General features: G+C 36.8%; 1 protein-coding gene across 2 annotated transcripts in view; it reads left to right on the top strand.

Annotated features, from left to right (window-relative positions):
* si:ch211-266k8.4 (carabin) overlaps positions 1-24658 on the top strand; it is a 347171-nt gene that overhangs the window by 110927 nt on the left and 211586 nt on the right. For both annotated transcript variants that reach the window (XM_051922773.1, XM_028793921.2), the window contains exon 10: positions 7687-7799. In XM_051922773.1, the coding sequence (XP_051778733.1) occupies positions 7687-7799 (113 nt within the window). The remainder of the gene's footprint in view (positions 1-7686; positions 7800-24658) is intronic.

Genomic DNA, 24658 nt, shown 5'->3' with positions numbered 1-24658 from the left:
CCCCCATACAGTTTTCATGCTGTTGTCGAGTTTCCTCATGGTGTTATAGTGTTGTAGACCTAGGCTGGGTTATCTGGGATTGTGGAGTTTTCACACTGTTAACGACTATTTGGAACACAGAACACAGTTCCAGGGGTTAGAAGCCAAATTTATTAGATGGGTTGAGAGCAGGGCTGTTTGACATCAGGGACACCTGAGATCAGGGATTAAAGCCCTTCAAAGAACCCAAAGTGGCGCCACAGGTCATAATGTATTTCTTGGTCACTGAGAAATAAAAAAGGGTCAAGCAGTACACACACGCATACACACACACACACACCCTCCTCCTCCTTCCTGGGCAACGTTCTTCCATGAAGCATCCACCCATCCATTTCCAAAAGACTTGTTATTCTAGCTCAAGCATGGATATCATCAAAAATAGGTAATTTGCTTGCTTAGTATTATGCTCTAGACAAAAATTGAGTAAGCCCTTTTTTGTTCATCAAAAAATGAACATTCAGAAAAGATGGAATGTCTTTTACTGGAGGCATTTGATGTCCTAGGCCCAGTATTGTTGGATATTATAAATAAATACATTTTTATAAATATATTGAGGTTGTGCCTTCATTTTTTAAACATGATACAGAGTTACTGTAGAACCTGGAGTGTTAGCTAATTTTCACCAATTTCCTCATTGCCGTTTTTGGCTAAAATATTAGAAAGAATAATCTCTCAATAATTTATTTGAGATACACCAATTTGGCTTTAGGCATAATCATGGTGTTGAGACTTCCCTTCTGAAAGTATTTAATGACAGCTCTCTTATTACTGACTAAGGTGGGGAATCAGTATTTGTCCTCCTAAACCTTTCTGTAGCTTTTGACACTGTTGATCATGAGATCTTGCTATTATGCCTTGGCATCTGATGGAGCTTTTAAGGTGCTGCTCTTAACTGGTTCAGGTCATATCTTACTGGTAGACATTTCTCAGTGACTTTCATTTTGGGTCCTCATTTGTTTTGCTATATATCTTCATCCTATAGGAGGTATTTATAAGATGTTTAATGTTTCTTTTCACTGTTATGCTGATTATATGTAGTTTATATTCATGTGTGCAATTCTACAATGAATCTGTTGCACAGTTGTCTTGAAAAACTAAGATACTGGATGACTGACAGTTTTCTCGATCTAAATTATAATAAAACAGAAGTGCTGATAGTTAATCCTGCAGCCAAAGCTCAAATTGGTTTTGAACTTCTTTGCTCTTTCATGGACTTCTGCAAATATCAAGTTTGGAATCTTTGAGTTATTTTTGATAGTTTGATTACTGCAACTTGTTGTATTCTGGGATCAGTAAATCCCTGATATGCAGGTTGCATCTGGTTCAGAATGCTGCTGCTCATTTTTTGATTGACTCAAAAAAATCTGCCTCTGTATCTCCAATTTTAGCCTCTTTACACTGGCTGACAGTTAGCTTTAGAACTGATTTTAAAATTTTGCTGCTGGTTTTTAAATCATTACATAGGTATACTCTGCCTCTTTATATGAATTGTGTGTTTATATACCAGCCATCCAGAGAGCTTGGATCTACCGGTCAGTTGTCTCTTGTGATCTCTTGTACTAAGTGTAAAACTAAGGAGGACAGGGCTTTTGGAGCTGCTGACCCTTCTCTGTGGAATTCTTTACCTACCGTAAATACCCGCATATAGGACAATACTATGTATAGGACGCAGTGGATTTTTGACTCTAAAAACCATGGAAAAACCTGTGTACCCGTTTATAGGATGCATCCTGATTTTGTGTTACCGGGGTACTAATTAAAAGCTGCTGCCGCCAGCGCCAGTGATTGTATCCATGTGTTTGTGTTAGGCTGGAGTATCTCTGAACAACAACAAAGAGCCAGAAACATACCGGTACTAGACGGCAAAAATGACGTATCGGTGACATGAATACAGTAGTCTCCCGCTTAAGTACGCAACTTGAACCTGCGAAGTTTGTGCATACTTAGCCGCCACTCCCAAATAGCTTGCATTTCACTACGATGTCAAAGAAACCAAACGGCAAGCGTCTAAATGAGTCTCAATGCTGCAAAATCATCTCGAAGCTAAGCAAAACGTCTGCACCCAGTAAGAGGGCCATAGCGTGTTCTCGACATCGAGGATTAGCTGCTCTGCTCTGAAGTTCAAACTGAAGCTGATGATACATTCAATGATCTTAAGAAATCGTTTGAATCCTTTCAGAGCAAGATCCGGGCTGTCTCCCTCAAAGCCAAATGCAAGAAACTTCAAAACCTTTGCGAAATAACGATTCATGACATGTTTAACTAATAAATCTTGAACCCAGAATTTTAGGGAAAAATATGCGTACTTAACCGGGATGCATAGTTAAACGGGTGCGTAGTTAAGCGGGAGGCTACTGTATTCAAAATAAAACACTTTCCAAATGTTACAATAAGGCATACAGGTGGATGTATAGTAAAATGAGCTTTCAAACACCGTGTCATTCTCCAAAATCGATACAGTATTAGCGACGCTACATCTGAAAAATTCTTTAATTTGAAATGGTGTGAAATGCCAGTGCGGGGGCAACGGCAAATTGCGCACGGACTGAGGCATACCCCAGTAGCTACAATTGCAGCACTGCTAACGACTGTCGCTTGAAAACAAAGCTTGAAATTCAAATTGGATTCAAACCACTCCTCTCTGTCCCGTCACACAGCCATCGAAGGCGAATGAGAGGCACTGACACATGCGCACACAATCATAAAGTCCAATATCCCATTACGTAGTTTTAAAGAGGTACGGTAGTTGTTCATTATTACCCAGTCAACATGGCGAAGACAACACGGCAGAGCTATACTGCAAAGTTTAAACTGGAAGTGATTACGTACGTGAAAGAACACGGGAACCGGGCAGCTGAGCGGAAGTTTGGTCCGACAGAATTTGTAATCCGAAAATGGAGAAAAGCCGAAAGTACCATCAAGGAAATGCGAAAGGTAAAGAGGGCGAACAGAGGCTCGAAGGCTCACCACCCTAACCTGGAAAAGGCGCTCATTAAATGGATTGAAGATATCCGTCGTGACTGCCTGGGGGTCAGCACCACTACCGTTCGTTTACATGCTCTAAGATTGGCGAAAGAGCAAAACATCCCAGAATTCAAGGCGTTGATGAACTGGTGTCGGAGATTCTTTGGGAGAAACAAGCTTTCAATAAGATGAAGAACTACTATTAGTCAGCGACCACAAGGAGTTATTAACAAAATTTCAAAGTTATGTCATCAAGATGCGTCAGAAATACAACTACGACATGAGCCAGATTGGAAACGCCGACCAAACTCCGCTGACATTCGACCTGCCATCTGAGAACACAGTAAACATCAAAGGCGCAAGGACCATCACTATGCGATCGACTGGAAACGACAAGAACCGTTTCACCATGATGCTTGGGTGTATGGCTGATGGTGCGAAGTTACCACCGTACGTCATCTTCAAGAGGAAAACCATGCCCAAAGACAAGTTCCCGAGTGGTGTGATAGTCAGGGTGCAAGAACAAGGATGGCTCAATGAAAGCATGATGGACGACTGGCTGAAAACAGTATGGATGAAACGTGACGGTGTTCTAGGGAAACAACGATCGATGCTGGTGTTAGATGCCTTCCGATGCCATACAACCGACAATGTTAAATCCAGATTGAAGTGACACAATACAGACCTCGTCATCATCCCCAGCGGCATGACCAGTATTCTGCAACCGATGGATGCCGTCGTGAATAAGCCATTCAAAGCAGCACTAAAGAAAAAATGGGCAGAATGGATGATTAATGGTGAACACACTTTCACCAAGGGCGGCAACATGAGGAAAGTCGACATGCCTACAATCTGCCAATGGATAGTAGACGCCTGGAAAGAATTGCCAATCAAGACCGTGGTGAAGGGATTTAAGAAATGTTGTATCAGCAACATGTTAGACGGCACGGAAGACGACATTCTTTGGATGGACGACGCTGACGACGATGACGATGACCAAAAGGAGGAAGAGCTGGACTATCATGATGACTGTATAGCACAACAGGAGTGGGATGCTTTGTTTAATGAGGACAGTGATGACGAGGATTAAATATTGATGAATAAGGTATTGTAATTTGAAATTTTTATAATATATTTCTGATACGGTATTATATGGTAATAAACGAGCACCGCATAATTATTTATTGATGACTGAACACTTCTTGAATCGCTGTGTGCAACGTGTAAAACAGTTTGCATGTGTGGCAGCAGAAAGGTACCGTAATCACGTTTGGGAATCACTGTGTGCAGCGTGTAAAATAGTTTGCGTGTGTGGCAGCATAAAGGTACCGTAATCACATTTGGGAATCGCTGTGTGCAGCGTGTAAAATAGTTTGCGTGTGTGGCAGCAGAAAGGTACCGTAATCACGTTTGGGAATCGCTGTGTGCAGCGTGTAAAACAGTTTGCATGTGTGGCAGCAGAAAGGTACCACAATCATGTTTGGGAATCGCTGTGTGCAGCTTGTAAAATAGTTTGCGTGTGTGGCAGCAGAAGGGTACCGTAATCACGTTTGGGAATCGCTGTGTGCAGCGTGTAAAATTGTTTGCATGTGTGGCAGCAGAAAGGTACCGTAATCACGTTTGGGAATCGCTGTGTGCAGCGTGTAAAACAATTTGCGTGTGTGGCAGCAGAAGTGTACCGTAATCACGTTTGGGAATTGCTGTGTGCAGCGTGTAAAATAGTTTGCATGTGTGGCAGGAGGAGGGTTAGATTTGGCGTGCGGGGCTCTGTCGTGTCGTGCGTAGTGAATTGTTGGTGGGCGGGGCTCGGTGAATTATATATAGATTTATAATTTTTGTAATAAAAGTATCCATGTATAAGACGCACTTGGGTCTTTAGGCCTACTTCTTAAGAAAAAAAGTGCGTCCTATATGCGGGTATTTACGGTAATTACATTACGGAGTCACCTTAAGTTGAACTGTTTAAAATTACATTGAAGGCACATTTCTATTCTCTAGATTTCTGTGACCGTCAATGATACTGATGGTTCCCTACTCTTAGTCATTTGTTTTTTTGTTTTTTTCAGTTTACTGCTGGTTGTATTGTTTTATTGTATTCTATTGTATTTTTTATTTTTATGTTTATGGTATGTTTTAATGTGAAACACTTTGGCTACAGCATTACTGATGTTGTTTTAAATGTACCATAAATTGACATTGACATTTTTGATACAATCAGCTGTTAAGAGTTATTGAACAGCAAATGTAAAATTCTTATTCTTTTTCAACACGCTTAAATATTTACAAATTCTAAGTAATTTTTGTGGTCAATATAAACTCTTGAAATTGGCATTGTTTTGTTATTCAGTCATTTCTAATTCTTTTGAAGTAAAATATATTGAGATATTGAGACATATAGGTCCATCAAAAATGGCAAATTTTAGTGAGGTTGTCAGTTTTTATTTTTTCCTAGACATTATGTGGGCAGTCTCAAATTATATTAGCCTATGTTTTGTGTTAGGCTAAAATAAATGCAAATTTTTGTAGAAAGAGGTGTGACTATTTTTGTGTGATGCTCAAACAGTCCAAAATTCAATTTTGTATGTATATAAGAAATAAGAATAAAAGTTACAAGGTAAAATCTAAATAAAGTGCCATTCCTTTCAAGCAATATGGCTACTTTTTAGTATCAGACAGAATGAAGAGTTAGTATCATTTCAGCTGATAATGGCAACTTTTAGTGAGGATATCTTAGTTTTTATCTAGATATTTAAATGTGGAAAACACTTACTAATCTACAGTATATTCTAATATTCATATTAGGCTATACCAGAAATAACTGCAAAGTTTTTTTTGAAATGGGTGCAACAGTATTTGTTTCTCTAACAATTAGTGAGAGAGAGATAATAGGCACATTAACAGCGATTCAGTGATTTAAAATACTGCATTAAAATGTTTCTCTTTGTGAAGTAGTTTAGATGAGGATCATACTCAAGACATAACATTTCATACTAATCAGTTGACAGTGCAAATACTGTACTCAAGCATGATTTGTTTTCTTCAGAAGTTCCCCTTTTTCTTATGCAAAAATATAATTCTCTTCACGTGATGACAGTTTTTCTATAACTTGTTGCACAAATCAGCCTAATGAATTTGCAAAGGGATGACAGAAGCGACTGACTTTTTAAAATAGGCATTTTTTTAATATAAAGTATTCACCCAGCTCCATATCTGTCACAGCAGATTACTTGGGCATTGTGCAGCCAGTAATTATGCCTGCCATGTTTTCAGCTACTGTTTCCTGCTAGCTTATTACAAGTGAATATCTGCATTAAAATTTCTGAATACAAACTAGAGCTTAAAGTCCACATTCACACAAACCGTGCAAACAGTAATTGGGACTAGTATATATGTGTGTGTATATTCCCCCTCCTTCCTTCTTAAAGTAATATTTAATTTGAGATCAGATCATCAGACACCCCTCAAGTTGTTATTGTAGTAGTCTGGCCTAGAGTATTGTTTTGGGCAAGCTCATATGATTTTATTTCATTAGTAATCTGTTTTTCAACACTTGTGACAGAGGTATGGTACAACTGAGGTTAAATCTCCTCCTCTTCTCAAGTACAAAGAGTCACCATATTACTGGAAACATATGTAGTCTTAAAGTTGAAAGCAGTGTATTTGATTGTAATGCACATTAGTAAAGTTGCAATTTTAGTGCTCTGCAGTTCCTGAAATTAAGATATTAATAACCCTTATGTTTACGTAGTAGTTTTGTATTGTAGTTGTGCTTGGCCTCCACAGTATACTGTATTACCTTTGCAATTTATTTATTTATTTGACTGTCACTCTTTTTATATATCTAGTCTTATATTGTTTTATAATGTAGGTTCTTCTTTTTATACTTGATGTTTAAAATCAGTCAGATACACTTCTAAAGTTCTCCTGGTGTCTGACATTGAAGATGGCTCTGAGTTAGTGTCCATGTAATAGTGACAGTGTCCTCAGACTTATGACAATTATTGCTTGGATGTATTCCAACACCCCGCAACCCTAAACTAGCTTAAGTTATGATGTCCAGTGCATTGTTTGAAGTTCATGGTGATGGTCAGCTTCAACTTCAAAAAAATTACTTTCATCTTATAGTTTTATTATTTGTGTTATAGGGAAGTTTCATCAGTTTTCAGTGTTGGTACAATATTTGCTTCCTGCACTTGTTTCTGTTTATTTATAGATTGAAATAATCCCTTCTTAATGTATTGTTGCAAAGACAGAGCAGAGTATGTTGAGCCAGTATGAGCAAGAATATAAAAAGGTGAAATGTTTTGTTAGAGGTGTTTAACTACTTTGTGTTCATGCATTGAACTTTGAAAGAGGTGCCAGTTCAAGTTGAGACATGATTGTATAAAGTTTTCAAACACACAGTGGAAAAAATATGACACATGACAAAGTGAAACAAATAAACAAGTGCCAGTTAGGGTTATTGAGTCATATTTTCTTCTGATAATATTAACTGAGTATACTGTTTACATAATAAACAGAGTAAAAAGTGAAGAGAGTACAGTACCAGTGCCCTGAGGTTCAGTTACATGTGATTGATTTTCTTTTTGCTTAATGTCTCCAAAAGCTAAATAAAATTTGTTTACAAGTAATAGTTTCTGGCAAGTGATATAATATTCATATTTTTTTTTACAATCTTCATAGCTGCAAATACTGCATTTTCGTTCCAGTCTTGTGGAAAAATGAAATATATCAGTGGGAGATTGACTGCATGGAAAGTCTGGTTCTTGAGGAGGAGGCAGCTCAGTGTCTTGAAGGTACTAAGAAAAATGTAATGCGATTATAAAATATTTACATATTTATTTTATTTATATTTCAATGTAATCTTTGATTACTTTTACTCTCTCACTATGTGTTGGCTTTTTAAGTGGTAATTTCAAATAATTATATTTTAATTAATGCAGATTTAAAAAGCAAAAATGCACATGTGATATAAAAATTCATTATTAACGAGTGCTTGACAATACAGTATATAGTATTCAATCAATACTAAGTATTTCCCTTACTACAGTATATACAAAAGATTTTAATATTTACACGAGACTTTCAAATTCTGTTTATCAAATATTTTGACTACTACTCACCAAATATTATTTTTAAATACTTTTTTGAAAATTCAGTACAACTAACACAGACTCTTGGTGAATATGTTTTGCCGTTTGTTTAGAATTTATTTTTCTTTTCTTTTGCATGGCTTTTAAGCTTGCAATCCAAAGATATGCTATTAACTTGAATTACCTCATTAAACATTTTTTTTTTGGGTGTGGCATCTGTTATATGACTGATACCACAGAAATTAATTTTTAGAAGCAATACAGTCAATTAAAATAATCCACAGCTCAGAGTATAAAATTTTGTTAAATAATCATTTGAAAGCATTCTTTTACTTCATGAAATTTGCTATTTTTAAATTAGGAGTCACTTCATTGGAAAAAAGCACACAGAAATTAATTTTTAGAAGCAATACAGTCAATTAAAACAATCCACAGCTCAGAGTATAAAATTTTGTTAAATAATCATTTGAAAACATTCTTTTACTTCATGAAATTTGCTATTTTTCAATTAGGAGTCACTTCATTGGAAAAAAGCTCAGACACATTATGTCCATTAGTATATTAGGTTTAAGATCAAATTTCAGCTTTTACAGTGCTGGTCATATGTTTAATGTTTTCTGTATACAATGTGGCTATTATTTATTTTTCTACTGTATTTGATGCTCAGCAACCAAGATGTTATCTGAACCAGGTATTAGTTGCTATTGCTTCTGTGGTACAACTTCCCTAATTATGTTTAAAAGGCAATGTTTTTTTTTAAGAGTTGTTAGTGAGGTGAATCTTGACACTGCATGAGCTGTGACTCTTATCATGCCAAGACATTGGAATGTTCCTTCAGGGCTAGCATGTGCAGTTCTGAGCAAAGTTTAGTCACAACAGTTTCAGTGCTTTGCTTGGTAGTCATTCTTCTGTTATGATTTCTGGTTTCACTTGTCCTCATTTGGTGTAGGAAGCATTTTAATTTTAAATACTTTGATCAGAAACAAAGCTTTTTTAGATGGATGATTTGCATTTAAATTGCAGTGGCAAAAGTACATAAATAAATCTATGATTTAGATTTTAGGATTTTAGAATGAAGCAACTGTTTCCCATATTTTTGCATGCTATTATAGTGACACATGGGGGAAAACCCTTGCTGAAACTTCACCAACTTTAGTAAGAAATAAGTATTCTACATTGTTTTGTAATATATCACAAATAGTATTTTTTAGTATTTACATAAAAAAGAAAACCAGGTAAGTTGTATATACTGTAAGTAACACTTATTCCAGGCAGAGTCATCTTAGGGGTGGAGGTTAATAGCCCTGCCTTTTTATTTTCTTTAATCTGACTGCCTATTTAAAGGGAATGAGTTTCTATAATTATTTCTCTGTCAGCATTATTTGAGTACCTTAATGTTCAATCCTTGATATTGTAACCTATTTAGTGTAATCTTTCATGTTAATCTTCTCAGACAGAAGTCTCGGTAAAATCAGGTGGCATGCTAGTGCAGGCTAAAAGTAAGGTAGAATACTGTACAGTAGATGGATTTAGAATTATCACTAGGCTTTTTGTACTGCATTTTACCTATGTATACCTATAGGATCAAAATGCCTTTCCTCAGTTGTTATAGTTCTGAATACATTTCACAGTTTCCAAGTCTGGAAGCAAATTCACACACCTATATAATATAAACATATTCTTAGTCAGTATTCTTAGGGAATTCTAAGTATATTTACCGAACAATATTTTACTTTTTGGATAAGGAATAAACAGTGTTTGAGAATTGAATGCTACAGAGGAATATCATGGAAGTCCCAAAGTGAATTGTGCCAAAACTGCCTTCATAGGGAGAAGACCTTTGCTTAGCCACAGACATTGTATCAGCAAGTTCACTTTGCACTCTTCATTCTGTCTGTGTCTACCTTTATCTGCATGTAATCTACTTTTATATAAATATTATCTGACATGTCCTAGAATAATTGCCAGAACACTGTCCATCATTTAATATATTCACAATTATCACAGGTCCATTTGCTTTTGGAGATCAGAGTGAGGTAGGTTAGCTTTAATTAAAATCATCCCTCTGTTTAATTAACTGAAAAAAAGTCATAAATTTTCTACATGGAACAGTTCTGAGTGATGCCCTAGTAACACCTTTTGAAATTATTAATGCTGAATACCATATGAGAAAAAAATTTTTCTTCTTTGGACTGACTTCAACATTATAATACAAGATATCTTCTTGCATCCTGAAATGCTTATAAAGTGTGCTCTCTTCTGGTAAAAAATATTTTAGTATATTTTCTTCCATATAAGGTTCTGAATTACCCATACCAGTAAATGCCTGGATTTAAACACACTTTTTTTTTTCATTTGAATACCAGCTACCCAATACTTTTTTAGGGAGTTCCAGCACAACTGAAGAAATTTCCTTTTTACCTTAAATTGTTTCGTTTCTCATAGTCAGCCATTTTAAATAGGTTGCGTTTTTGTAATATTCAGTGTACAGTCAAGTTCAAGAAGCTTTTACTTGGTGTTTATAAATGTGTTCTTCTTGTTCACTGTTTTAGCAGACTTGTTTTATGGGTTGCCATTGTGTATTTAAAACAATGTAGCAAGGCTGTTAATGGTGTTGTAATTGAAGTTTGATTAATTTTCATATACAGTCCTTAACTAGGAGAATTAAAGTCATTAATTCTTTTTTATTGTGGCTGTGTCAATGAGCTTAAATAAACTTTCTGGAAGTATATACATTTTTTTTCTCTGTTGATGATGATGATTATATATTTTGTGTCTAATTCCTGCTTTTAACCATATGAAAAAGAATGTTGTGATCAGTTAGCAGTACACAAACCAAATGAATACACAAATTCTTGCTTTGTGTGTCTACTATTTATATTAAATATCAAAAAACTTTAACTTCATAGGATAAATACTTATAATTTTGTTTTATTTTCAAATTGTTGAATCTTTCAAAACTTTTAACAATGTCAAATATGGTTTTAACAATTGATCCCACATAATATGCAAAGATCCGAAGAGTGCATGTTTTTTCTGTGGCTCTGCTGATTAGGTATTGTTTATAACTGATTTGCTTGCAGTGGGCTGGTGCCCTGTCCAAGTGATATTCTAGCCTTGAGCCTGATGATTGCGGAGATACACCCCAGCGGCACCATGAACTTGCTCTGGATAAGTGGATAAAAAAAGTGGGTGGCTTAAAACTGGTGAAGTTTCTATTAAGTTTAAAACTAAAAAATAATACTGTACATACTGTATGTTAATACTGACTTTTAACATATCTTTGTGCAATGAGGCAATAAACACTAAAAATGATTTTAACCAGTGTTATATGGATGCAGCCTCTTAAACTAGTCATTTTGCTGTTTGCTTAGTTTATACATTTAAAGATATATAGTTTAAGTAGTTTCTTAGCAAGAGGTAATTTTTTTAACTAAGTAATTATAGAGGTTGAAGTATTAGCATGTTATAGAAATTCACAAGACAGCTGTGTGTCTGTTTGATTAAATTACATTTTCCTTTGGGATAGGTTTATAGTATGATGCTCTAGACCATTCCTCTGAAAATGGGCTGTTTGCCAGGAGTGAGTCACAGAAATTCAGACAAAAAAGTTCCCAAAGACCTATAAGAAGTTTTTGTTGACTTGTCATCCTGCTGTAAGAAGGTGAATGGTTCTAGGGGAAAAAGAGCTCTGCCAATGTCTGGTGTCAAACATAATAATGCTTTCAGCAGAATGTTTTATTGCCATCCTTTTTACCTCCCGAACAGTGAGTCAACAATTGAACTGCCTAGTCTTGTTATTTTGTGAAAGACTAACACTTAAGTATTAATCGGTTCTTACTCATTCCATATAAAGAGGAAAGTGGCAGAAATCCTCAGTCACATTTCTGAACATGTTATTTTGCACAAGTTTATTTGGTTTCTGGTAGCTCCATTTTTTTGTTTTAGAAAACACTGACTCTTCCTGCTCAACTACAGTGATACACATCACCCTTAACCAGTGTCTGTGGTAATGTTAAAAGTAATATGTCTTTAATTAGTAAAGTCTCTGAATGATGTTTCATATGATGCTATTATTAAGTAATTTAAATGTATAGTTCAAAGAGAGGTTTTTGTTTTGACATTTTAAATGTTATATTTATTTAGGCTTTTAGCTATACTTCTAATATGCATTAATATTCATAATCTAACATGTACATTAAGCTTAATACATCTGCCAATAATGCTAATTTCCACATAAACTCATGGAGAGAGTGAGAGATATTCTCTGGTGCTGGCTTATATTTAGTTCACATGTTTGTAGCACCTAGTCCTATGAATTGTCTTCCTCTCCCTTTGTTTGTCTTGTAGAAACAAGATTCCTTGCCATGACATAAGCTCTTAGAAATGTTTGAGAAGAGGTAATCAAAGGAGTAAAAGCTTTATTTAACTTTTAATTTTTTTTTTGCATGTCTCTTAGTGCAAGTTTTTGTTGATACCACAGTATCGCAATATCACAAGTGTGATATTAGCCTATAAATAAGCTGCTACTGGGCTGGACTCTTGACCAATACATGGGGTAGTGAGGTGTGTCTTCAGTTCATGTGTTTGGGCATGTGTGAGCATGTTGTTTTCTCTAGGTGGCTTATTTAACAATTGTGGGGTACAACCCGGACACAGACAGACATTGTTGATTTCCACCCAGACATATTTATTTAGAATATTTACACAACAGTGAAGCACACAACCCAGTGCCGCAGCACCAATTACCCACATGTCCAGGCCCTTACACAATGCCTCTCTTCTGTTCCGCCTCCACTCCCCTCCTCCGAGCTCTGTCCTCTTCCACCCGACTCCAGCCATCGAATGGAGGGAGGCGGCCCCTTTTATACACATCCGGACGTGCTCAAGGTGCCTCCTGATTAGCCTCCGCCGGCACTCCCCAGTGTGGCGGATGTACCAGCTGCGCACCTGGAAGCACTTTGGGTGTCCCTGGTCTTCTTCCCCCCAGCACTTACGGGTGTGGCGGAAGTGCTGAGGGCCAGGGCCCTATAGGCATTGGGGCACCCCCTGGTGGTGACCACAGGCCCCTATAGGGTTGAGCTTCTAAGCTCTGTTCCCATGGTCCCCAAATACCACCAGGGCGGTCGCCCCCACGTGGTCTGGGGGGGGCGTAAGCCCTCCTCCGGTCCTCCTGGGTGTCCCGGCTGGGTACCACCCCCAGACTCCTGTGACACAATATTAAAATAAAAAGTCAGTGTTTGGATTCTCAAGAGACAAATAATATAGAGATAGGGGAGGCCATTCTCTCACACACAGCTGCATTTTACAGCAGGTTGATGCGTGCAGAAATAGATTTTTTTAATGGTAATAAAAACATCAATGTCATTTTGGGTGTAAGTTTCAAGAGGTGCCTCTGTCAGAGAATCAACAAAAGACAAACCATAATCTGTGTGTTTTGTCTGTTTATCTACATCTGCTTTTCTCCACATGTAGAAGAAATTACTGTGGTTGTGTCACAAATTTAACTTTCAGATTTGCATCATTTAGGCATCTTTGGTGTAATGTGTTTGAGTGACTGTGTCAAACCTAACTTATGAACAGATTCCCAATAAAATCTTACATTCTTGTTACAGTCCTGAAAACCTAGAACTCTTATTGATATTGATTCAAGGGAGTTCACACATACTTCTCTTGCAGTATTCAGTTTCTGTTGTTTTTAATAAAGGCAGTAACCCTAATAGTTCCACATTTAATAAAATATGTAACAAGTATAAGGTGTATACATTTTTTTCAGGCAATTTTGTTAATGTTTCTACTTATTTCAATTGTCTGTTGTCATTTTATGCTTATTGCTAAGTTAAGATTCCACTGTGAATGCCACTGAAATTTTTCAGAAGAAAGTTTTTGGGGAATAAGATTATCATCTGTGTTTGTTTGAAACTATTTAATGCAGGTCTCATAATTGCTCAAAACTGTAACTGTTAAGATACTGTTTTTTCTTGAGTCTACTATACAGATGTTTATGCCATGTTTACTTCTGTCAAGTAGCACTGATTTTGATATGTATGACTTTGGAAATTGCAATCAAATAGATAGATAGATACTTTGTGAATTTCCCCTTGGGATTAATATACTCCAGCAGCAGCATACTGATACAAAAACAATATTAAATTAAAGAGTAATAAAAATGCAGGAATAACAGACAATAACTTTGAATAATGTTAACGTTTACCCCCCTGGGTGGAATTGAAGAGTCGCATAGTTTGGGGGAGGAACGATCTCCTCAGTCTGTCAGTGGAGCAGGACAGTGACAGCAGTCTGTCGCTGAAGCTGCTCCTCTGTCTGGAGATGACACTATTTAGTGGATGCAGTGGATTCTCCATAATTGATAGGAGCCTGCGGAGCGCCCATCACTCCGCCACAGATGTCAAACTGTCCAGCTCCATGCCTATAATAGAGCCTGCTTTCCTCACCAGTTTGTCCAGGCGTAAGGCGTTCTTCTTCTTAATGCTGCCTCCCCAGCACACCACCGCGTAGAAGAGGGCATTCGCCACAACCGTCTGATAGAACATCTACAGCATCTTAATGCATCTAATACATAAATGTAAAACTATGCAAAACTGAAGAGAGTATGTATATATGTGTGAATATTTGTCTCTAATAACATGTACTCACAAGAATAAGTCTTCTTACCGCGGCTTATGTTATGCAAATCTAAATGTATTAGAATTCATTTTTCTGAGAATGAGCAATACATACAATATAAAGGAAAAGATTCAAACGCTTATCATATTTTTACATTTCAGTTTACCTTACATTGGCTTGTTTAATGGTGTAAGTAATCAGGTTATTGGTGTACTCTCTTGACCCTCCAAGTGCAAGTCCCATTGTCTTTTCATACAGCACATTTTGATAATCCAGCGGGATTCTAAATCAAATTTATCTTCAGCAATTTTCAGCCATTAGAGAGAAAGCTAATGTTTAGTGTCACTTAATAACACACTTTTTGCTGTTTAAAGCAATATAGTTTCATGTATGGATTGTCACTATTTGGAAACTGAATGCTTCACATGCTTTCTGAAAAAGATAGTTATACAAGTTATCTCTGTTTATATTTTTTGTGTTCTGGGCATACCATATTTATCTTATAATTTTGAATGGACCCAGTCATGCAAACTCTACCTTTGGGTATTCTTATTTAAGGTTCATTGTATTTTTAAATCAATTTCTGTTTTGTCTTGGTAGTGTAATATATATTGCTCTACTTTCCCCTATTGTATTATTAATATGTAGCCTTAGAATGCCTAATCTCACAGACTTACCACTGTTTATAAGGTATTATTGTATATAACTTATCCCCACCTTCCCTTCTATATATATATATATATAACCTTAGGCAATTAGATGTAGTAAAAAGACAAGCAGAAGTTAAGTTACAGTTTAAATAATGTATTATTGATAATATTCATAAATAATAACAAAATGCAAAGTATATTTGAATATTGGCAACCATACAACCTGATTAAATGGTGATATGTAGTTCAAGCGGCACACAGACTTCTAGTTACTTAAATGTCTCTAGTTAAGGCATCATTGGTGCTCAGCTTTCAGCCACATGTCTGTTCAAAATGGCTGCTGAGCTGTGCTCTTCATTGTCTTGTCTTCATCACAGGTTAGCAAGACAGATGCTTCTTTCAGATGTTGGTTAGTAAGAGAGAGATACTTCTACATCATCACAGGTTAGCAAGAGAGATACTTCTTCATCATATGTTGGTTGGTAAGAGAGAGAGTGTGAGGTTAAACAAGTAACTATATAGATTTTCTGTCCAACCCCTACAGCCAATAGGGCGTCGTAGTACTTAAAGGCTTCTGAACCAAGCCAATTCCAAACAGCCATACTTCAGACCAATGGGGGAAATAGAACATCTTAACACCTGCCCCCATATGTTAAACCATATGTTAAAGTACACCTTAGCCCATTTGCGGGGGTAGAAATGACTTTAGCAAAGAAACACTTGCCAAACTGGTTTAAAACACACATCCCCCAAATTCTGTCATAAAATTCAAACAGACCCATTCCTCGGGGGGGGGGGGGGGGAGGGGGGTAAACGCTAAATTACATTGCTTTGCCCAAATTAGAAATAAAGACATACAAAACATTCATCAAGTTATATGTAAAATCTCACATCACAACAATTTCAATACCATTTAACTCTAAATTATTTCGAGAGGGTCTATTTAGTCTAAAGCCTGGTTTAAAGCCAGGTTATCTTCATTTGTATGCCACTCTACATTTATCTGAAATGTAAAATTTGGGTATCCACAACATTTTTAATGAATTTTAAAGTTAAAAGTCAAGTGGAGATAAAAAAAAAAAAAAAAATCAGCTGGGAATGTCCATTTCCATGTTTATATGAATATTAAAATCTCTTGTCAAACCTACTTTATGAAAATGTATAACTTCATCAGAAAGAAGTGAGTTTATCATCCTTGATTAAGGGAATTGTTTCTGTTTCTCTAAGTAAACATTCAATGAGTGAATAATACAACTTTGTATTTCTTTTAAATTGGTATTTACAAGAATATTTTTTTAGCAAGTGGGTATTTGGCTAAAAAACTTTGTTGTCATGATCTACTCTGAAAACGGTTTCTTTTAATTGGAAAAACTGCCTGTTTTATAAGAGAATGTTTATTTTGTAGGAACTAAGTGTGTGCTGGTGCTTCATAGGTAGGCTTGAGCGACTAAAACACTAGGGAATGTTTGGACGTGGAGTAAAATAGAGCATGTAAAGTAAGCATGATTATATTGTGATTCACACCAAGGGAATCTAGATGATGAGAACTGCATAGTGTGGTAGGTTGAATGGGAAGAGAAAGACATTCATTATCCAACCCGCTGAATCCGAACACAGGGTCACGGGGGTCTGCTGGAGCAAATTCCAGCCAACACAGGGCACAAGGCAGTAACCAATCCCGGGCAGGGTGCCAACCCACCGCAGGACACACTCAAACATACCAAGCACACACTAGGGCCAATTTAGAATTGCCAATCCCCCTAACCTGCATGTCTTTGGACTGTGGGAGGAAACCGGAGTGCCCGGAGGAAACCCACGCAAACACAGGGAGAACATGCAAACTCCACGCAGGGAGGACCCAGGAAGTGAACCCAGGTCCCCAGGTCTCCCAACTGCGAGGCAGCAACGCTACCCACTGCGCCACCGTGCCGCTGGAAGAGAAAGACAATATTTGGAAAATCTCTATTGAGTAAAAGAGAGATTTTGATTTTGATCTTGAACGTGTATCTTTCATTGTGACATCTCCCCTATAAACAGTCCTACTATTTCCCTCTACTGAGAATCTTTTTTAAGCTACATGACATTTGCTGCTTCCGAATAAAATAAGGGATCTAGCTGCCAACAATGCAGTGGTTTGGTGCTGCTTAATAAGTTAATTACTTCTGTATGACTTGCCAAAAAATAGATTTTTGTTAATATTTGAGATATATATATATTTGTAATTAGTTTTCATTTCTGATAAACTGTATGCTACAAATATTTCTTAATTGTGCAGTCTTTGCACATTATGACTGTCATAGTTAGTTATATTCACACAATTATCAAGATTACATTTGTAAGAGGAATTGTTAATAGTTTTTATATCTGAATCCTTATGTGGATGAAGATCCATCCAGGTTGTTCCTGTTCCTATTGAAGTTACGGAACAAAATGAGTAGTATACTTTTTGTGATGATATTATTATGTTTTGCTTAACAGTTAAAGCATCTGGACCTATAAAAGTATGTGTGAAATATAAATAGACCAGCAATGTCTTACCAGAACACAAAGATAGTATTTGAAGATTAAACTATTTACTTATGTATTAATAAATGGCAAATGTGAATGTTTAAAATGGATTTATATGTTTTAACTCAAAGTACTGCTCTTACAAATCTGTCCTTATTAATATATGAAGTTGTCTTTGGCTCCCCACCAAGATATTCTGAAGCAAACTATATGTTTTGTGTTGAAGGCATATGAGCACAGACTAATAAATTTGAAAAATTCAGTTGTGTAGTGAAGATATGTTTAGGTTATTTTCTTAAGACAGTGGGACAATGTGAGCTCCTTGTAACTTTTGACATTTATATATTTTTTTAATTGAATGTTGAGATTATTACAAGAAATGGGGATAGATTGGGATCAAACATTGGCACGGGCCCACCACAATTGGTGGGCCACAAACTATTCTTTCACTGCCTCCTGCTTTCAGTGTATATAGTGTGATAAGTAGCCCGGACACAGACAGACGGACACCATTCTTAAGTCCACCACACGTTTATTGTGCATAATTTACAGTCCAATAAAGTGCACAACCCAGTGCCTCAAGCACCAAACTCCCCCAAAGTCCAGGCCTCTCTCAGTCTCTGCCTGCTCTTCAGCCACCTCCACTCTCCTGCACACAAACCTTGTCCACTCCTCACCCGACTCCAGTTCTCTTTTGCAGGAAGGCGGCCCCTTTTATAAGTGCCCGGATGGGCTCCAGGTGATCCCCGACACTCCCTAGACACTCCCCTGTGTGGCGGAAGTGTCGGCTGTGTTCCCGGAAGCCCTCCGGGTGTTCCCAGTCTTCTTCCCCCCAGCACTTCCTGGTGTGGCGGAAGTGTTGGGGTTCTGGGTCTTTCAGGCATGGGGGCGCCCCCTGGCGGAGACCACGGGCCCCTACAGGGTTGGGCTTCCAAGCCCTGCACCCGTGGTCCCCAAAGGAACCAGGGCGGTCGCCCCCTCGTGGTCTGGAGGAGGCATGAGCCCTCCTCCTGTCTTCCTGGGTTTCCCGGCTGGGTGCCACCCCCAGCCGTCTGCCACAATAGACTTAACATTATCTGACCCAATTAAATATGAAGTAAAGTATTTGGAACAAACTTGTATCTAATAGTAGGAAAAAGTAAAATTATTTGACAGATGAAAATTCTTATTTGTTTCTTTTATGTGAAACTATGGGGTTCCCCCCACCTGCTGTTATGAAGAGAGGGCTGAACACACCCCAATGAGATGTGGTCACTCCTCTGAAACCCCCTCTTAAACGGTGATACAATAGGAAACAATTTCTTTTTTTTTTTTTTTTTTATTTATTTAAACCTCCTCTTTGCTCGATCAGCTGCTGACTTGCTTCTGTTGCTGTGCTGTGTGATCTTCATCTTGTGCGGTGCTTCGAACATTTTAAAGCCTTTACAGCAGCTGTCCCGCTGCTTGTGTTTTATTTCCGGTCCCGGGCGTGGTTAAATCTTTTGGCACAAAGTCCTGTCTCGCAAGACGTGAGTTCTTGATATTTTTGTAGTTTTATTTTAAAATGCAATAAGAATCTGAAAATCTGACAACATCACATTAAAGTTCAATAAATTCTGAAAAGAATGATACCAAACATATATATGTAGGTTTTAAAATAAGCCTGATTTAAAGTTTGACAAAAAACGTGACATTAAAACCGTTGGACTTCCATTGCATTTTTAGGCTTAGGATTTTATATATATAGAGTAGATAATGAATTCATTATTTTTAAGGGGTTGTTACACTAAATGTTAAAATTTTCAAATTACAGTTGGTTCCATAAATATTTGGACAGAGACAACTTTTTTCTAATTTTAGTTCTGTACATTACCACAATGAATTTTAAATGAAACAACTCCGATGCAGTTGAAGTGCAGACTTTCAGTTTTAATTCAGTGGGGTGAACAAAATGACTGCATAAAAATGTGAGGCAACTAAAGCATTTTTTTAACACAATCCCTTCATTTCAGGGGCTTAAAAGTAATTGGACAAATTAAACAACTGGAAATAAAATGTTCATTTCTAATACTTGGTTGAAAACCATTTGCTGGCAATGACAGCCTAAAGTCTTGAACTCATGGACATCACCAGATGCTGGGTTTCCTCCTTTTTAATGCTCTGCCAGGCCTTCACTGCAGCGGCTTTCAGTTGCTGTTTGTTTGTGGGCCTTTCTGTCTGAAGTTTAGTCTTCAACAAGTGAAATGCATACTCAATTGGGTTAAGATCAGGTGACTGACTTGGCCATTCAAGAATTTTCCACTTCTTTGCTTTAATAAACTCCTGGGTTGCTTTGGCTGTATGTTTTGGATCATTGTCCATCTGTATCATGAAACGCCACCCAATCAATTTGACTGCATTTAGCTGGATTTGAGAAGACAGTATGTCTCTAAACACCTTAGAATTCATTCGGCTGCTTCTGTCCTGTGTCACATCATCACCACTGGTATCTATGCACGCCCAAGCCATCACACTGCTTCCACCGTGTTTTACAGATGATGTGGTATGCTTTAGATAATGAGCTGTTCCACGCCTTCTCCATACTTTTTTCTTGCCATCATTCAGGTAGAGGTTGATCTTGGTTTCATCTGTCCAAAGAATGTTTTTCCAGAACTGTGCTGGCTTTTTTAGATGTTCTTTAGCAAAGTCCAATCTAGCCTTTCTATTCTTGAGGCTTATGAGTGGCTTGCACCTTACAGTGCACCCTCTGTATTTACTTTCATGCAGTCTTCTCTTTATGGTAGACTTGGATATTGATACGCCTACCCCCTGGAGAGTATTGTTCACTTGGTTGGCTGTTGTGAAGGGGTTTCTCTTCACCATGGAAATGATTATGCGATCATCCACCACTGTTGTCTTCTGTGGACGTCCAGGTCTTTTTGCGTTGCTGAGTTCACCAGTGCTTGCTTTCTTTCTCAGGATGTACCAAACTGTAGATTGGACCTAACTGTAAATGTTTAATTTTCACCTCAATTCATGATTCAGTAAGCCATTTTTTTGCAAACTATTATAGCAGTATGTTTCATTTTACTTTCCAACTACATGTTCTGATGAGGATTGTAGAAGTAGATTTAGCCACTTTGGCCTCAGTAGTGGTTGTCAGCCCTACTGGAGAATTCCCAGGTGAGATAGTTTGGGTATGCATTAAGGATCAGCAATTTATTGTTTTGTTGTTCACAAAATTAATGTCTGTTTATGGCATTCACCTGGCTATAGAAGAGATTTAACAGGACCTTCTTCTGAAAGTGGAAGTACATTATGCAAGTAAAAGTCTGTTGTGTTTTTTGAAATAATTTTCCTATGTTTATGTTTTGAGTACCCACATCCTGGCTGTCTTGAACTATGCCATTCAAGCATGTGGGTGTAATGCTAAATATGTTATGAAAGTAAATGGCCCTTATATTTTTTTAAGAATTGCTACTTCATCTACCGTAATCTTGTTCAGTACACATAACTTCATCACAATAATACTGGATTAAAATTAAAAGGAAAACTTGTATTTTGATTTTATGTTTGTGGATGTTCTTTAGTTGAATAGTGAGGATTTATGTTGTCTTTAATCTTTTCTTGTTCCTAGCCGTTGTTTTCTGTTTTTCCAGCATCAGTAATTTTTGCATGTTTTCTACATGGTTTGCACCCTCAAACAAATCAAATAAGATTAGACTTCAAAAACTGCTTCATTTATGTTATTGTTGTGGGAGGCAGTAGCCTATCCCAGCACCATCGGGTGCAAAGCATAAACCAATGCTGGACAGGGAACCAGTTCATCTGTGGCCTACTTACTTGCACAAACTCTCACACACAACCAATTTAAGAGTCACTTTTTTGAGGATAACATAAAAAAACACAAACTACCCAGAGAAACGTCCATATAAATATTGATAGAACATATGAGCTCCATGCAGACAGTGACAGAATACAGAATTCAAACCATGGACATAAGATACTTGACACTCTCTAGCAGTCACTCTTCACTCGAGTCTCCAAGGCCAAAGAAAATAATAATAATTAATTTTATTTATAAGGCACTTTACATTTGTAGTAAACCTAGTAAAACACAACAAGATAAAACAATAATTAGAGGCAATTTTGTTAATATGCTTTCCTAAATAGAAACATAAAACATAAAACATAAATCGCCTATAGCCTTCGCCCCCCTATGACCATGCTTTGTACAATGGGTGACCGAGTCTTTGCAGTTGCTGCTCCACGGCTCTGGAATGCCCTACCAGAGAACTTGAGAACACAGCAGATTGTGGACTGTTTTATAAAACAGTTCTTTTCTATTTCTTGTTGTGTTTTGTTTAAATTTTTTTATGTAACACTTTGAGGTTTACTACAAATGTAAAGTGCCTTATAAATAAAATTATTATTTTCTTTGGCCTTGGAGACTCGAGTGATCCTTCAAGGAGTGACTGCTAGAGTGTGATTGCGTGTACTGTATAAGCAGGTGAAATGAAGCTTACATCTGGAGTGGCTGTACTTGAGCTTGTCTTGTAGCAGAGCTGCTACTCTAGTATTGTAAGTGAAGCTGTAAATCTACTGAGAACAAAAGTTCATTTGGTATGACCTGCTTGGAAAATACACAAAGTATCCTGGAGAAAATATATTTTCCTCAGATAGCTTAGGAACTCTTGGGAATTCTCTGGGAGGAGTATGATGCTGTTGCTAAGGATACAAATATCTAGACTGCACTTCCCAGTCTGTTGCCATTAGAACATGCAGAAAAAATGAAAAGATAACCAAGAAAATGCTTGTTTTTCTTTTTGTCTATCTAGGGGGCACCACCTCCTGCTCGCCCACCCCTGGGTTTGGTTAACCGGATATACAATTTAAAGAGATTATTTTCATGGGAAATGTTATGTATGCATTATTTTCACTTTTACTTTAAAACTTTAGTAAAAACAATATTTGGAATTAACTTTTCTTCAAGATTGCGCCAAATTTTGATTCCGTATTTGGACTTACATTGTGACAACGCAACATACTGTATAACTGCCTGTGAGTGAATATCGTTTCTTTCTCTCTAATAAATAAAACCACTTTTTTTCTAATGTTTATCCATGCTCTTTCTTCTTCGCTTAGTCATTGATGTGTTATCTAGAACATATAAATAAAATTATTGTCCTGATAAAATTTATAAGAGCTGAGAGTGCAGGAAGTGTCTCTGCCAAAAACATTCACACGACTGAGGTTAGATGACTGTGGTCTTGTTTGAAAATGGTTGTAAGTAGGGTGTGACTTGAAAGAATTTAATGGAAAAAGTCACCGTCTCATGAGACTTGCTTCTAAAGGTTGTAAGTATGGCATGACTTGAAAGAATCTCATGTTAAAAGTCTCTGTCTCATGGTACAATCTACAAGTCTCCAACTTAAAGTTTAAATCCAAACAATATATTCAATCTTTATTCGCTGTTCCGTTATTTCATCAAGTAATTTACATTTGTTTGCGCTAATGCGATCTTTACTATCCTTTTTTTGAGACTTTTGAATTTTCGTACTTCCATTATCTCTAACCTGCTCTGCATGTGTACTACACCAATGTTTTTGAAAGCTTTTAATTCTCGCGGATACGCCTCTTCATTGGGAAGAGAGACAACTTTTTTTTTCCCCCTGATGGCAACATGAATTAGACAATCTACAAGTCTCCAACTTAAAGTTTAAATTTGAACAATATACTTGATCTCTTTTTCGCTGTTCCATTATTTCACCGAGTAATAATTTCTGTTTGTGCTAGATAAAGTATCTATCTATCTATCTATCTATCTATCTATCTATCTATCTATCTATCTATCTATCTATCTATCTATCTATCTATCTATCTATCTATCTATCTATCTATCTATCTATCTATCTATCTATCTATCTATCTATCTATCTATCTATCTATCTATCTATCTATCTATCTATCTATCTATCTATCTATCTATCTATCTATCTATCTATCTATCTATCTATCTATCTATCTATCTATCTATCTATCTATCTATCTATCTATCTATCTATCTATCTATCTATCTATCTATCTATCTATCTATCTATCTATCTATCTATCTATCTATCTATCTATCTATCTATCTATCTATCTATCGTGATCTTTCGTATCCTTTTTTTGAGATTTTCAAGTTTTTGTACTTCCCTTATCTCTAAACTGCTCTGCATGTGAACTGGCCAACATTTTTGAATTCCTTACGATGTTCTACTTTGTCATCTAGTCTTTGTCTTTTATTTCCGGCCCCGGGCGTGGTTAAATCTCTTGGCACAAAGACTTGTCTCGAGGGACGTGTAAGTGTCTCTCCGAGAAAATCGCATCTCGTCTCCTTCCAAGATTTTTTTTATAATAGAGAGACATATGTGAGCACTTGAAATGTATGGGGTCTTAGACAAAAGTTCTATATAAGATATTTAATTTGAATGTGAATAAAACCTGGCTTGAAAATCTGATCAAGAAAGAGTCAAAAGTTTTGACGGCCTCCTGGCTTAGCCTATTCAGTTTCACACAATGCAACGAGATTATTCACTCTGATTAGTAACCATAGTATAATACCAATAGCAGAGTGCAAATACAACATTGACAATAGATACACATAAACAAAACACACCAGGCAGTTATCAATATAAGTGACTATTGAGTAGCTTTATTACCCAATGGTAAAAGCGGTGTCTGTATTATATTATACAGTATATATTATATGCCCCTGTATTATATTATACCTACTACTAATCAGTCATATGCTACTTCACACAATGTAGGCTGCAC

This window comes from Erpetoichthys calabaricus, chromosome 2, assembly GCF_900747795.2.
Source record: "Erpetoichthys calabaricus chromosome 2, fErpCal1.3, whole genome shotgun sequence".
Classification (NCBI taxonomy): Eukaryota; Metazoa; Chordata; class Cladistia; order Polypteriformes; family Polypteridae; genus Erpetoichthys; species Erpetoichthys calabaricus.
Note: the sequence above shows the minus strand (reverse complement) of the source record. Positions and strands in the feature narration are given on the sequence as shown.